General features: G+C 42.8%; 2 protein-coding genes across 2 annotated transcripts in view; one reads left to right on the forward strand and one right to left on the reverse strand.

Moving 5' to 3' along the window:
* GNL3L (G protein nucleolar 3 like) overlaps positions 1–9,391 on the forward strand; it is a 44,077-nt gene extending 34,686 nt beyond the window's left edge. The window contains exons 15-16 of the mRNA XM_060763284.2: positions 6,418–6,589; positions 9,064–9,391. Of these exons, the coding sequence (XP_060619267.2) occupies positions 6,418–6,589; positions 9,064–9,131 (240 nt within the window). The 3' untranslated portion in view covers positions 9,132–9,391. The remainder of the gene's footprint in view (positions 1–6,417; positions 6,590–9,063) is intronic.
* A 273-nt stretch (positions 9,392–9,664) lies between these two features.
* The window catches only part of LOC132767884 (uncharacterized), a 65,276-nt gene continuing 59,539 nt past the window's right edge, over positions 9,665–15,401 (reverse strand). The window contains exon 9 of the mRNA XM_060763283.2: positions 9,665–10,154. The gene's annotated coding sequence lies outside the window, so the exon portion shown is untranslated. The remainder of the gene's footprint in view (positions 10,155–15,401) is intronic.

Below are 15,401 nucleotides of genomic sequence, written 5' to 3' on the forward strand. Positions count from 1 at the left end.
AATTCCATCGTTGGTGGGGTTCAGAACGCTCTTTGATTGTAGGTGAACTATAAATCCCAGTAACTACAACTCCCAAATGTCAAGGTCTATTTCCCCCAAACTCCACCTGTGTTCATATTTGGACATATGGAATATCTGTGCCAAGTTTGGTCCAGACCCATCATTTTTTGAGTCCTGGATGTAAGTGAACTACAACTCCCAAACTCAAGGTCAATGCCCACCAAACCTTTCCAGTATTTTTTGTTGGTCATGGGAGTTTCTTTGTGCCAAGTTTGGTTCATTTCCATCATTGGTGGAGTTCAGAATGTTCTTTGATTGTAGGTGAACTATAAATCCCAGTAACTACAACTCCCAAATGTCAAGGTCTATTTCCCCCAAACTCCACCTGTGTTCATATTTGGACATATGGAATATCTGTGCCAAGTTTGATCCAGACCCATCATTTTTTGAGTCCACAGTGCTCTCTGGATGTAGGTGAACTACAACTCCCAAACTCAAGGTCAATGCCCACCAAACCTTTCCAGTATTTTTTGTTGGTCATGGGAGTCTCTATGTGCCAAGTTTGGTTCATTTCCATCATTGGTGGAGTTCAGAATGTTCTTTGATTGTAGGTGAACTATAAATCCCAGGAACTACAACTCCCAAATGTCGAGATTCTATTTTCCACAAACTCCACCAGTGTTCACATTTGGCATTTGGCTCAATTCCATTGTTGGTGGAGTTCAGAATGCTCTTTGATTATAGGTTAACTATAAATCCCAGCAACTACAACTCCCAAATGATGAAATCAACCCCCCTCCCAACCAGTATTTAAATTTGGGTGTATCAAGTATTTGTGCCAAATTTGGTCCAGTGAATGAAAATACATTTTGCATATCAGATATTTACATGATGATTCATAACTAGCAAAATTACAGTTATGAAGTAGCAACACAAATAATGTTATGGTTGGGGGTACCACAACATGAGGAACTGCATTAAGGGGTCACGGCTTTAGGATGGTTGAGAAACACTGATCTAAAGACTAGCCACATTTCTAGCAATGGAGGAAGAGTCTTGATGGGAGTTACTATCCTGCAGTACTTTTCTCTCCCCTCTCTTAGTTTTTTTCAAAAAATATTGTGATTGTAGAATAGCCGAATCCACAGGGCTATGATTTTTCCTCACTGAGATGTCATTGAGTACAGAACAGTCAAGCTCTGTTTAGTTTTGGCAAGCAACAGGGCCAAACTAGAAGCTTGAGCTGCTTGGAGTGGGAGAAAATAAGAGACATCTTCCTCATATAAATTAGGAAGAGCTTTGGCAGCAGAGGATGAGACATTTCTCTTGTTGGAAAGTCAGGGCACTTTTATTTAATTTCAACTATTTAGCCTAAAAGCCAGTGTGGTAGAGTAGCTTGAGTGCTCAACTAAGATTTTAGGAGACGGGTGTATGAATCCCTGCTCTGCCATGAAAAGTACTTGTGCAGTTTTAGAAAAAGATAATGGGAAAGCTCTAAACAAATTTAGGCTCAAATATAGAGTTGATATGAACAATTTTGCACCAGCCCTCCATGTTCACTGGAGTTTATTTATTTATCGTGTCAGGAGCGAACCAAAACAGTTGTATTGCATTAAAAACAAACAAACAAAACACAAAGTTTGCAGACTTGGTATTCTATTAAATATCCTTTGACCAATAGCTGGCCACTTGGAGTGCCTCTGGTGTTGCTGCAAGAAGGTCCTCCATGGTGCATGTGGCAGGGCTCAGGGTGCATTGCAGCTTGTGGTCAGTGGTTTGCTCTTCTCCACACTCGCATGTCGTGGATTCCACTTTGTAGCCCAATTTCTTAAAGTTGGCTCTGCATCTCGTGGTGCCAGAGCGCAGTCTGTTTAGCGCCTTCCAAGTCACCCAGTTTTCTGTGTGCCCAGGAGGGAGTCTCTCATTTGGTATCAGCCATTGATTGAGGTTTTGGGTTTGAGCCTGCCACTTTTGGACTCTTGCTTGCTGAGGTGTTCTAGCGAGTGTCTTTGTAGATCTTAGAAAACTATTTTTTGATTTAAGTCATTGGCGTGCTGGCTGATACCCAGAGGATAGGCCGGAGATGTCACTGCCTTGGTCCTTTCACTATTGGTTGCTACTTCCCGGCGGATGCCAGGTGGTGCAATACCAGCTAAACAGTGTAATTTATCCAGTGGTGTAGGGTGCAGACACCCTGTGATAATGCAGCATGTCTCATTAAGAGCCACATCCACTGTTTTAGTGTGGTGAGATGTGTTCCACACTGGGCATGCATACTCAGCAGTAGAGTAGCATAGTGCAAGGGCAGATGTCTTCACTGGTGTTAGGGGTGTAGGACTCACATGAAAGTGGAAAAAACAATAAAACTACACTTTTTTGTACTAGAGAATGCTTCTCTAAGGATCTCTGGATCCTCCATCATAACACTATAAAGGACCTAAGAATCCTAAAGGGATAATATTAATCAAATCTCTGAATAATCACATCTGCAAAAATCCCAACTCACCAGTGTAGAGGGACAACCATATCACTTAATATTTTTCAGACAGCTGCACCACAGCAACAGCAGATGGAACAGACCTTATCTAGTCATGGTGTGAACTAGTTGGTAAAAGTTAAAAGCAGGAAAATATGAGTTCTAGTGTGAAACTTGGTGGATAGTCATGGTTACAATGAAGTCTTTTCAACTTCCTTTTTGAGAACAAACACTCTTTGTGTCCAATTGTGGTGAAGATGTGGCTAGCGGTCCCCTGCCACGCGTTGTTGTGGCCCAGTCTGGTGATCTGGAAAATAAAGGAATGAGAAAGTGTTGGTTTCTAATATATGTAATTCCTTTATGCTTGTGGGTAAACAGGATTTCTTACTGTTTCTTTGCCAGTGTTGATGTGGAGATTGTCTGGTTTGCCTACTCTGGAACATGTAACATATCATTGTCCTTCTTTAGGGGTCCCTTTCAAATCTTTGATACAATATCTGTCATATACATATGTGTGTGTGTGTGAATGGCTGGATGGCCCTTTGTCAGGAGGGCTTTGATTATGTTTTCTTGCCCTGGTGAAGGGAGTTGGGCTGGATGGCCTTAAGGCAGCATTTCTCAACCTAGGAAGTCAAGACCCGGGGGGGGGGGGGGTCATCAGGGGGGTGTCAGAAGGGTCACCAAAGACCACCAGTTTTCTGTTGGTCATGGGGGTTTTGAGTGGGATGTTTGGCCCAATTCCATCGTTGGTTGGGTTCGGAATGATCTTTGATTGTAGGTGAACTATACATCCTAGTAAGTACAACTCCCAAACGTCAAGGTCTATTTCCCCCAAAGTTCATCTGTGTTCACATTTGGTCATATTGAGTATTCCTGTCAAGTTTGGTCCATATCCATCATTGTTTGAGTCCCCAGTGTTCGTCTCTGGATGCAGGTGAACCACAACTCCAAAACTCAAGGTCAATGCCCACCAAACCCTTCTAGTGTTTTCTGTTGGTCATGGGAGTCCTGTGTGCCAAGTTTGGTTCAATTCCATTGTTGGTAGAGTTCAGAATGCTCTTTGATTATAGGTGAACTATAAATCCAAGCAACTACAACTCCCAAATGACAAAATCATAATTTTTTGAGTGATGGTCACTCCTTGTGTAGTGAGATGTTTTGATGCCAAATTTGGTGTGATTTTGTTCATTGGTTCTTTTGTTTTTAAGGTACTCATTATGCACAGAGCATATATAAAGATATAGATATATATAGATACACACACACACACTCACTAGCGGTCCCCTGCCATGTGTTGCTGTGGCCCAGTCTGGTGATCTGGGAAATAAAGTAATGAGAAAGTATTGGTTTCTAATATATGCAATTTCTTGATGCTTGTGGGTAAACAGTATTTCTTGCTGTTTCTTTGTCAGTGTGGATGTGGAGATTGTCTGGTTTGCCTACTCTGGAATATGCAACATATCATAGTCCTTCTTTAGGGGTCCCTTTCAAATCTATGATACTATATATGTGTGTGTGTGAATCTATCTATCTGTATCTATGGCTGGATGGCTCTTTGTCAGGAGGGCTTTGATTACGTTTTCTTGCCCTGGTGAAGGGAGTTGGACTGGATGGCCTTAAGTATTTTCTTTTGATCATGGAAGTTCTGTGTAGGAAGTTTGCCCCAATTCTGTCGTTGGTGGGGTTCAGCATGCTTTTTGATTGTAGGCGAACTATAAATCCTAGCAACTACAACTCCCAAATGTCAAGGTCTATTTACCCCAAACCCCATCTGTGTTCATATTTGGGCATATGGAATATTTGTGCTAAATTTGGTCCAGATCTATCATTGTTTGAGTCCTCAGTGCTCTCTGGATGTAGGTGAACTATAACTCCCACCAAACCCTTGTAGTGTTTTCTGTTGGTCATGGGAGTCCTGTGTGCCACATTTAGTTCAATTTCATCGTTGTTGGAGTTCAGAATGCTCTTGTAGGTTAACTATAAATCCCAGTAACTACAATTCCCAAATGTCAAGGTCTATTTCCCCCAAACCCCATCTGTGTTCATATTTGGCTAAATTGAATATTTCTGCCAAATTTGGTCCAGATCCATCATTGCTTGAGTCCACAGTGCTCTCTGGATGTAGGTGAACTACAACTCCCAAACTCAAGGTCAATGCCCACCAAACCCTTGTAGTGTTTTCTGTTGGTCATGGGAGTCCTGTGTGCCATGTTGGTTCAATTTCATCGTTGTTGGAGTTCAGAATGCTATTTGATTGTAGATTAACTATAAATCCCAGTAACTACAACTCCCAAATGACAAGATCATAATTTTTTGAGTGATGGTCACTCTTTGTGTTATGAAATGTTTTGTTGCCAAATTTGGTGTGATTTCATTCATTGGTTCTTTTGTTTTTAAGGTACTCATTATGCACAGAGCATTTATATATATAGATTCATTCATTCATTCATTCATTCATTCATTCTCCATCCCTTTCTTGCACAGTCTGAAGCCTTGTATACAATCATTGCATGAGCCATATATTTGAGATTTCCAGATTTCAAATTAAACAACCTCAAAGCCCTGGGCAGTTGAGAGGCTTGAGCTAGCTATAGGAGGGGGAAATCCTTCTCTGTGACCTGGCCCTCTGTTTAAAAAGTTTGAGGACCCCTGATCTATATAAATAAAAATGTAATGTTCGTTTGTGGGATTAACATTACTCTAAAACCATTGGGCGAATGGACACAATACAACTATCGTGCCAACAAGTGACCATCATTCATAAAAATACTGAAAAACACAGCAGAAGAGACTTAAAAAGCAAAAATAAAATAAAATTACAACGCATGCACATTTTTTTATTTATCGTGTCATCAGCAACCACTGTATTACAATTCTATCAGAGCAAAAACAAACACAGAGATTAGAAAGAAAAAGAAAAAAAGGAAAAAAAACCACACAGATTTTGCAAATTTGGTATTTGGTTAAATGTCCTTTGACCAGTATCTGGCCACTTGGAGTGCCTCTGGGGTTGCCGCAAGAAGGTCCTCCATCGTGCATGTGGCAGGGCTCAGGGTGCATTGCAGCAGGTGGTCAGTGGTTTGCTCTTCTCCGCACTCGCATGCCAAGGATTCCACCCTGTAGCCCCATTTCTTAAGGTTGGCTCTGCATCTCGTGGTGCCCGAGCGCAGTCTGTTCAGCGCCTTCCAAGTTACCCAATCTTCTGTGTGCCCAGGGGGGAGTCTCTCATCTGGTATCACCCATGAATTGAGGTGCTGGGTTTGGGCCTGCCACTTTTGGACTCTCGCTTGCTGGGGTGTTCCAGCGAGTGTCTCTGTAGATCTAAGAAAACTATGTCTTGATTTAAGTCGCATGCACAAAACCACATATATATATACACATATACATAAATATATATACACAGATATATGTACACAAAACACATACACATACACAGACTGGGCCACTGCAACGAGTGGCAGGGACAGCTAGTCACTCATAAAAACACTGAAAAACACAACGGAAGAGACTTAAAAAGCCAAAAAATAAAAATAAATTACAACACATACGCAAAACCACATATATACACACATACACAGACAGGGCCACAGCAACGTGTGGCAGAGACAGCTAGTCTATATAAATAAAATGTAATTTTTGTTTGTGGGATTAACAAAACTCAAAAACTACTGGATGAATTGACACCAAATTTGGACACAAGACACCTAACAACCCAATGTATGTCCTTCACTAAAAAAATCGATTTTGCCATTTGGGAGTTGTAGTTGCTGGGATTTATAGTTCACCTACAATCAAAGAGCATTCTGAACCTCACCAATGATGGAATTGAACCAAACTTGGCACACAGTTCTAGGAAATGGAGGTGGTGCCTGCCACTCTGTCTTGATTTTTCTAATTGCTTTTTAAAAAGCAACATGACCTGTTTTGCTTGTTCTCCCTAGTTTGGCCCTATGACGATAGAACTGAAAGCCAAGAGCAAGGCCCTTGTGGAAGCCGAGAAGGCTGTTCCTAAGGCTCCGGACCTGAGAGAGATCTCTGCCTTGGATCCCCTGCACCAGGGCCAGGGCCTGCGGGCAGCAAGCAAGAGACGCAAAAAACAGCAGAAGCGAGCAGGTAAGCGTGACCACATGCTGAAAAGACAGAAGATTATTGTTTTATTTCCTGGCACCTCTAGGCCTTGTCTAAACATCCCCACCAATTTGGGGTACTGTTGGCTCTCCATGTGGATTCTGCATCCATAAATCCAGTCATCAAGAGATTCAAAATATTTTTTTTAATCTTGGCTTTTATGTTTTGTATAAGGAACACCATTTTACAGGCAATCCTTGAGTTATTTTATTTATTTATTTATTTATGACATTTATATGCCACCCTTCTCACCCTGAAGGGGACTCAGAGCGGCTTACAAGGTATATATTTGTTGTTGTTCATTCGTTCAGTCGTCTCCGACACTTCGTGACCTCATGGACCATCCCACGCCAGAGCTCCCTGTCGGCCGTCACCACCCCCAGCTCCTTCAAGGTCAGTCCAGTCACTTCAAGGATGCCATCCATCCATCTTGCCCTTGGTCGGCCCCTCTTCCTTTTGCCTTCCACTTTCCCCAGCATAATTGTCTTCTCTAGGCTTTGCTGTCTCCTCATGATGTGGCCAAAGTACTTCAACTTTGTCTCTAGTATCCTTCCCTCCAGTGAGCAGTCGGGCTTTATTTCCTGGAGGATGGACTGGTTGGATCTTCTCGCAGTCCAAGGCACTCTCAGAACTTTCCTCCAACACCACAGCTCAAAAGCATCGATCTTCCTTCGCTCAGCCTTCCCTAAGGTCCAGCTCTCACATCTGTAGGTTACTACAGGGAATACCATGGCTTTGACGAGGCGGATCTTTGTTGCCCGTCTGATGTCTGATGTCTCTACATACAATATATTATATTATTAGCATAGTACAATATCAGCATATTGCACCATACCACTATATCATAATATTATTAGTAATATTACAAGTAATGTAAATATATAATTATAATATCATATTATTGTCATTATCATATTGCAGTACATTATAATAAACATCCGACTTACAAACATACTCCTAGTTAAGGATGGGGGTGAGACAACAGGAAGTGAGAGAAATCTACCTCCAAGGTGTCTCCACTGAAGCTTTCTCACCAATCCTTGTTTCCAGAACAAGCCAAAATGTTCAAAATCCAATTCTCACGGAGACAGAAAGTGAGGTGGAATCTTCTGAACAGGGGCACAGACAGCAAAACAAACACCACAAGGGTGTTAGTCCTTCCCTGTGCTATCCAAAGCTCATATATATTTGGCTAAAGTGTTTTGTTTTGATGTGATTTGCTAATATGTCTCTTTGTTGGCATTGAATGTTCGTCATATGTGTTGGATTTTAGGTGAAATGTAGGATTTAGGGTAAGTGCAATGTGCAGACAATCTTAAATCTCTGATAAAGTGCTTCTGGGACATATTGCTGGAGTTTCCTACTCTGGAAAGGCACTTGTGTGCCAGCTGCGCCCGTACCTTGGAAAGTCAGACTTGGCCACGGTGGTCCACGCTCTCATTACATCTATAATAGACTATTGCAACGCACTCTATGTGGGGTTGCCTTTGAAGACTGCTCGGAAGCTTCAAATAGTCCAGCGAGAGGCAGCCAGGTTAATAACTGGGGCGGCACACAGGGAAAATACAACTCCCATGTTACGCCAGCTCCAGTTGCTGCCAGTTTGCTACCCGGCACAATTTAAAGTGCTGGCTTCGGCCTATAAAGCCCTAAACGGCCACGGCCCAAATTACCTGTCCGAACGCATCTCTCCCTATGAACCATCACGGAGATTAAGCTCCTCCGGGGAGGCTCTGCTTTCCATCCTGCCATTGTCACAGGCAAGATTGGTGGGGACGAGAGACAGGGCCTTCTCAGTGATTGCTCCCTGGCTATGGAACTCCCTTCCTGGTGAGATCAGGTCGGCTCCCTCCCTCTTGTCCTTTAGAAGGATGGTAAAATCTTGGCTGTGGGACCAAGCTTTCAGGACAGGGCAATGAAGCGGCAATAGGAAAGACGACCAGGCCAATTGCGGATGGCTAGGACGGTTTTAAATTGTGCTATTTTAAATTGTGTATTTTAATATTTTGATAAATGTTTTTTAATGTTTATGTATTGTATCCAGGCATTGAATGTTTGCCGTGTATATGCTGTGCTCCACTCTGAGTCCCCTTCGGGGTGAGAAGGGCGGAATATAAATGTTTTAAATTAATTAATTAATATTATTACTATATCAACTCAATCTCCCTATGCGGGAACATGAGAGAAGCCTCCCAGAAGGATGGTAAAATATCAACACATCCGGACGTCCCACAGGCAACGTCCTTGCAGACGTCCAGTGCTCTCACACCAGAAGTGACTTGCAGTTTCTCAAGTTGCTCCCGATATGAAAAAAAAAATCACTGCAGGTGTAAGAAAGAGCTGGCTAGAGAAGAGAAAAGACATTCATTCCACTCATCAGCACATTTTGGAGGCATATAGATTTGCTTGCACATGCTCTTTGGCCACCTAACCCTCCTTTCTCTTCCCATTCTCTGCAGAAAAGATTGCTACCAAGCTCTCGGCAACACTGACAGCGGCTATGAATTTCAGCTTGTCGGATGACTAGCAGAATAGTGCTGATTGAATGGTGCAGAAGAAAAGATTGGCACTGGGACTTTCTTTTATCTTCCTGCGTGGCAGGAGGTTGGCCCTTGAGGTCTCTTCTGACTTTTTGCTTTGATTATTCTACCTCAGGAAAGTCTGTTCTCCTATATGGTCTGTTTATATACTTCTGCATCACCACAACAACTAGTAAATTCATGCCCTATGCAAAACCCAATGTTGTTTTCAATAAAAAACATTTTATTTAATTGGTTAACATCAAAAGCACTGTGTAAATAAAAGTGTCATTCAGTGAGGCTCATCTCAGGTATGACTTGCAAACAATGCAGCAGATTTTGGCTCACGCTAAAGAAAGCCTCATTCCCATTCATATTGCAGCTTTTTCTTGAATGTCTCTAGTTCTTCAAATGGAGGCTCATCCAGAAAGGGCTGAACAGCTACAGCGGTGACTTCTTGCAAAGGGAACGTTTGGAGACACATTAAGTAAACAAAGCACCAATCCAGTGAGAAAGCTATTGTAGAGAGCAACTTTATTGTAGAGAGCAACTTTATCAGGTAGGAAGATTCTTCCATCTAGCTTTGAAAGTAATTGTCTTGCTTTAAAAACTATTGTCAGACCTATAGACAAAAATGGAGATTAGCCCTGTTAAAAGAGGTATCAGCACATGATGCCTTGACTGGATATGTCACAGTTTGGTGTAGTACAGTCTCAGTACATTTATAATTTCAGCACATCTGGGTATACTGTTTCATTGTCATTTAGTGGAGGGAAACTACAGCCTTCAGGCCTATCTCCCCGTTTGCTTCTTCCATCACAAAAATGTTTCTGCCCGGCCTTTGAAAGAGAGGTGCCCTGGTTACTCAGCTGGAAGCCCTGCCAGAAGAGATTTTCCCCTTCAATTGTGCAGATAACTGAAGAATTGTCTCTTTTTATGACTCTGGGAGAGCAAGTCTAGCTTTAATGATTGATTGGAGAGGAAGAAATTCCAGCCAGAGACCTTTAACTCCTTGGGTTGTAGGGCAAAACCTATAAAAAGCAAAAGATTTGGGTTATAATAAACACACTTCTACCATATCAAGGTGTCCTACTGAGTTTTGCTGGTACTCTCAACTAAGAAAAGGTTCCCTTTTTTTTCTACATCCCACTGGTCATGCTGGATGGGGAAATCTGGGGATTGCCATTTGAAAAGCTTTACAAGAGTTCAGGAAATGCAGTTTTGGAAGGCAGAAAAATACAAATGTTTTTCTCTAAATATGGGTGGTAGCCATAGTATATGCTATTTGTTAATATAATTTTGTTGTTCATTCGTTCAGTCGTCTCCTACTCTTCGTGACCTCATGGACCAGCCCACGCCAGAGCTCCCTGTCAGTCGTCACCACCCCCAGCTCCTTCAAGGTCAGTCCAGTCACTTCAAGGATGCCATCCATCCATCTTGCCCTTGGTCGGCCCCTCTTCCTTTTGCCTTCCACTTTCCCCAGCATAATTGTCTTCTCCAGGCTTTGCTGTCACCTCATGATGTGGCCAAAGTACTTCAACTTTGTCTCTAGTATCCTTCTCTCCAATGAGCAGTCGGGCTTTATTTCCTGGAGGATGGACTGGTTGGATCTTCTCGCTATCCAAGGCACTCTCAGAATTTTCCTCCAGCACCACAGCTCAAAAGCATCGATCTTCCTTCGCTCAGCCTTCCCTAAGGTCCAGCTCTCACATCCGTAGGTTACTACAGGGAATACCATGGCTTTGACTAGGCGGATCTTTGTTGCCAGTCTTATGTCTCTACTCTTTACTATTTTATCGAGACTGGACATTGCTCTCCTCCCAAGAAGTAAGCGTCTCCTGATTTCCTGGCCACAGTCTGCATCTGCAGTAATCTTTGCACCTAGAAATACAAAGTCTGTCACGGCCTCCACATTTTCTCCCTCTATTTCCCAGTTGTCAATCCTTCTTGTTGCCATAATCTTGGGGTTTTTTTATGTTTAGCTGCAACCCGCCTTTTGTGCTTTCTTCTTTCGCCTTGATTAGAAGGCTCCTCGGCTCCTCCTCGCTTTCGGCCATCAGAGTGGTGTCATCTGCATATCTGAGGTTGTTAATGTTTCTTCCAGCAATTTATATATAATTATAATAATATAATTTATGATACTATATAATAAACTTTTGAGTTTTGGGATACTGACAGTTTAAGTCGGGGGTCCTCAAACTAAGGCCCGGCGTTGGATATGGCCCTGCAAGGTCATTTACCCGGCCCTCGCTCAGGGTCAATTTAAGTCTGAAATGATTTACAACAACAACAATCCTATCTCATCAGCCAGTCTATATCAATAAAAATGTAATGTTCGTTTGTGGGATTAACATAACTCAAAAACCATTGGGTGAATTGGCACCAAATTTGGACACAATACACCTATCAGGCCCACGAGTGACCATCTATATCAGGCCATCAAGACTCTTCCTCCATTGCTATAAATGTGGCTAGCCTCAAACTAAGGCCCGGGGGCCGAATGCACCCCTCCAAGGTCATTTACCCAGCCCTCGCTTAGGGTCAACCTAAGTCTGTAACGACTGGAAAGCACACAACAACAACAATCCTATCTCATCAGCCAAATGCAGGGCCACACTTCCCATTGAAATACTAATAAATTTATATTTGTTAAAATTGGTCTTCATTTTAATTATTGTGTTTTTCATATTATAAATATGTCCAGTGTGCATAGGAAATAATTCAGGTTTTTTCAAATTATAATCCAGCCCTCCAACAGACCCTTGATCTATAGAAATAAAAACGTAATATTTGTTTGTGGGATTAACATTACTCTAAAACTATTGGGCGAATGGACACAATACAACTATCAGGCCAACGAGTGACCATCACTCATAAAAATACTGAAAAACACAGCAGAAGAGACTTAAAAAGCCAATAAAATAAAATAAAAATACATCCAAGGTCATTTACCCAGCACTCGCTCAGGGTCAATTTAAGTCTGAAATGACTTGAAAGCGCACAACAACAACAATCCTATCTCATCAGCCAAAAGCAGGCCCACACTTCCCATTGAAATAAAAAGTTTATATTTGTTTAAAATGTTCTTCATTTTAATTATTGTATTTTTGTAAGTGTTTTTTGCACTACAAATAAGATATGTGCAGTGTGCACATTCATTCTTTCTTTTTTTTTTAATTACAATCTGGCCATCCAACAGTTTGAAGGACTGTGACCTGGCCCTCTGTTTAAAACGTTTGAGGATTCCTGGTTTAAGTCCTTGTAATAGTACTACTTTTATTGGTTTTTAATGTTGTAGTTGAATTACAATTTCTGCATAAACATCTATTTTCATCCATAGTTTCAAACATGGAGGCCACCAAGGCCCAGTTCTGCTGGGACAAATGACTACAAAATCCCTTTGGAATGACTTAAAGATGGGAGTTCAAAACATCTGGAAGGTCAATACTCCCTAGTCTTGTGATAAAGGAACAAAAGAGCTAAATTTTAAGTTGATTGGGTGTGGGGAAATCTGTGGCCTTTCAGATGTTATTGGACTACTGGTTATCCTGGCTGGCTAAAATGGCAGTCAAACAATATCTGTCAAATTACATGCAATTCTGCTCACAGTACATCTGAAGTAACGTAGTTACTACATGATAGGTATAGACACTGAGAACTGGGAAGCCCTGGCCCTTAAGAGCTCCAGCTGGAGGTCAGCTGTGACCAGCAGTGCTGCAGAATTTGAAGAGGCACGAATGGAGGGCGAAAGAGAAAAACGTGTCAAGAGAAAGGCGCATTAAGCCAACCCTAACCAGGACCGCCTTCCACCTGGAAATGAATGTGTTCACTGTGGTGGAAGATGTCGGTCAAGAATAGGGCTCCACAGCCACCTACGGACCCACCAGAACACTGATCCTGGAAAACTATCCTACTCGACCAATGAGGGATCGCCTAAGTAAGTAACTACATTAGTTTTGTTATTATAATAAGAGTGTGTGTGTTTTTTTTTTTTGGGGGGGGGGGGTGTATCCATGAGATCAGAGGACTGTTTCCTTTCTAGTATCATGTCAGAGGCAACTTGAGAAACTGCAAGTTGCTTATGATGTGAGAGAATTGGCTGTCTGCAGGGACGTTGCCCAGGGGATGCCCAGATGTGTTACCATCCTGTGGGAGGCTTCTCTCATGTCCCCTCCTGAGAAGCTGGAGCTTACAGATAGGAGCTTGCCCCATCTCTCTGATTCGAATGGCTGACCTTCAGTTCAAGAGTCCAGCTAGCACAAGGTTTTATACGGCACCGGCCCAGCATACCTGTCCGAATGTATCTCTTTCTACGTCCCGCCTAGGAATTTAAGATCTTCTTGGGGGGTCCTGCTCTTGACCCCACCCTTGTCACAGATGAGATTGGCCGGCCGGGACGAGGGACAGGGCCTTCTTGGTGGTGCCCCCTCCCCCCCCCCCCCCCCCCGCCTGTGGAATTTGCTCCCCGGGGAAATTAGATCATCATCATCCCTCCTCTCTTTCAGAAGGAAATTAAAAACATGGATATGGGACCAGGCCTTTGGGTAATCTGTCAGACTGACAAGGACAATGACGACTAAAGCTTTGGAAACGGATTATGATAAGCGGAATGAATTTATTAATTACGGACTTGGCAAAAGGATGTATTAATGTAATGTTTTAACTGTAATTACTGTTACTATGTATTTTATTGTGTTTAATTGTAGGCATCAAATGCATGCTGGTTGGAAGCTGCCCTGAGTCCCCCTTAGGGGGTTGAGAAGGGCAGGGTAGAAGTACCCAAAATAAATAAATAAGCCATTGCGCCACTGCGGCTCCTCCTTTCCAGTGATATCTGTAATCAATGCAAGGGATTTGCATTGGGAACAAGCTGGAGCATTCAGCAAGTTTTAGAGTTGCTGCATTCACAAGCTAAAGGCACATTCCTGAGTTCACAATAGGACTGCAGCACTGCAGGAGATTAGCTTCTGTTCACAGAGGCATGGCATTTTAATAACTCTTCTCTCAAGAAGATCTACATATATACATCTATTTGGCTTAGGAAAAATGGGTTTGGGTTTTATTTATTTTTGTGCATTATGTATCAATTTACATATCCAAAAATTGAACGGTGATGACCTTGTTTGCACTTTGCGAAATTCTGCAGTATAGCAGCAGGATGAAAGTAAGGCTAGGATGACTCCACAAAATTATTGCAAAACGTCAGCTTTTATTTCATGTTTTTAAACCCCTGTGATTGGATGGGAAGCTTCCCACCGGAGTGGAAGCTTCACCTTGTTGATGGGAAGCTTCCCACCGGAGTGGAAATCATCTATCGGACAGATGGCAAGCTATTCAACCTCAGCAGACTGAAAGCCAAGGTTACAACAACATCTGTTATAGAACTCCAGTATGCTGATGACAATGTCGTCTGTGCGCATTCAGAAGAAGATCTACAAGCCACTCTAAACACCTTTGCAGAAGCATATGAGAAGCTCGGCTTGTCATTGAACATTGAAAAAACCAAGGTGCTTTTCCAGCAGGCACCAGCCAACCCCTCTCCAATGCCAGTGATACAGCTTAATGGTGTAACATTAGAAAATGTTGACCATTTCCGCTACCTTGGCAGCCACCTCTCCACCAAAGTCAACATCGACACCAAAATACAACACCACCTGAGCTCTGCAAGTGCAGCATTTTTCCGAATGAAGCAGAGAGTGTTTGAGGACCGGGACATCCGTAGGGATACCAAGGTGCTTGTTTATAAAGCTATTGTCCTCCCAACCCTACTATACGCCTGTGAGACGTGGACTGTCTACAGACGTCACATGCAACTCCTGGAACGATTCCATCAGCGCTGCCTACGGAAAATCCTGCAAATCTCTTGGGAAGACAAGCGGACAAATGTCAACGTGCTGGAAGAAGCAAAGACCACTAGCATTGAAGCGATGGTCCTCCGCCACCAACTCCGCTGAACCGGCCATGTTGTCCGGATGCCCGACCACCGTCTCCCAAAGCAGCTGCTCTACTCTGAACTCAAGAACGGAAAACAGAATGTTGGAGGGCAGGAAAAGAGATTTAAAGATGGGCTCAAAGCCAACCTTAAAAACTCTGGCATAGACATTGAGAACTGGGAAGCCCTGGCCCTTGACCGCTCCAGCTGGAGGTCAGCTGTGACCAGCAGTGCTGCAGAATTTGAGGAGGCACGAGTGGAGGGTGAAAAAGAGAAACGTGCCAAGAGGAAGGCGTGTCAAGCCAACCCCGGCCGAGACCGCCTTCCACCTGGAAACCAATGCCCT

The sequence above is a fragment of the Anolis sagrei genome, chromosome 2 (assembly GCF_037176765.1).
Source record: "Anolis sagrei isolate rAnoSag1 chromosome 2, rAnoSag1.mat, whole genome shotgun sequence".
Classification (NCBI taxonomy): Eukaryota; Metazoa; Chordata; class Lepidosauria; order Squamata; family Dactyloidae; genus Anolis; species Anolis sagrei.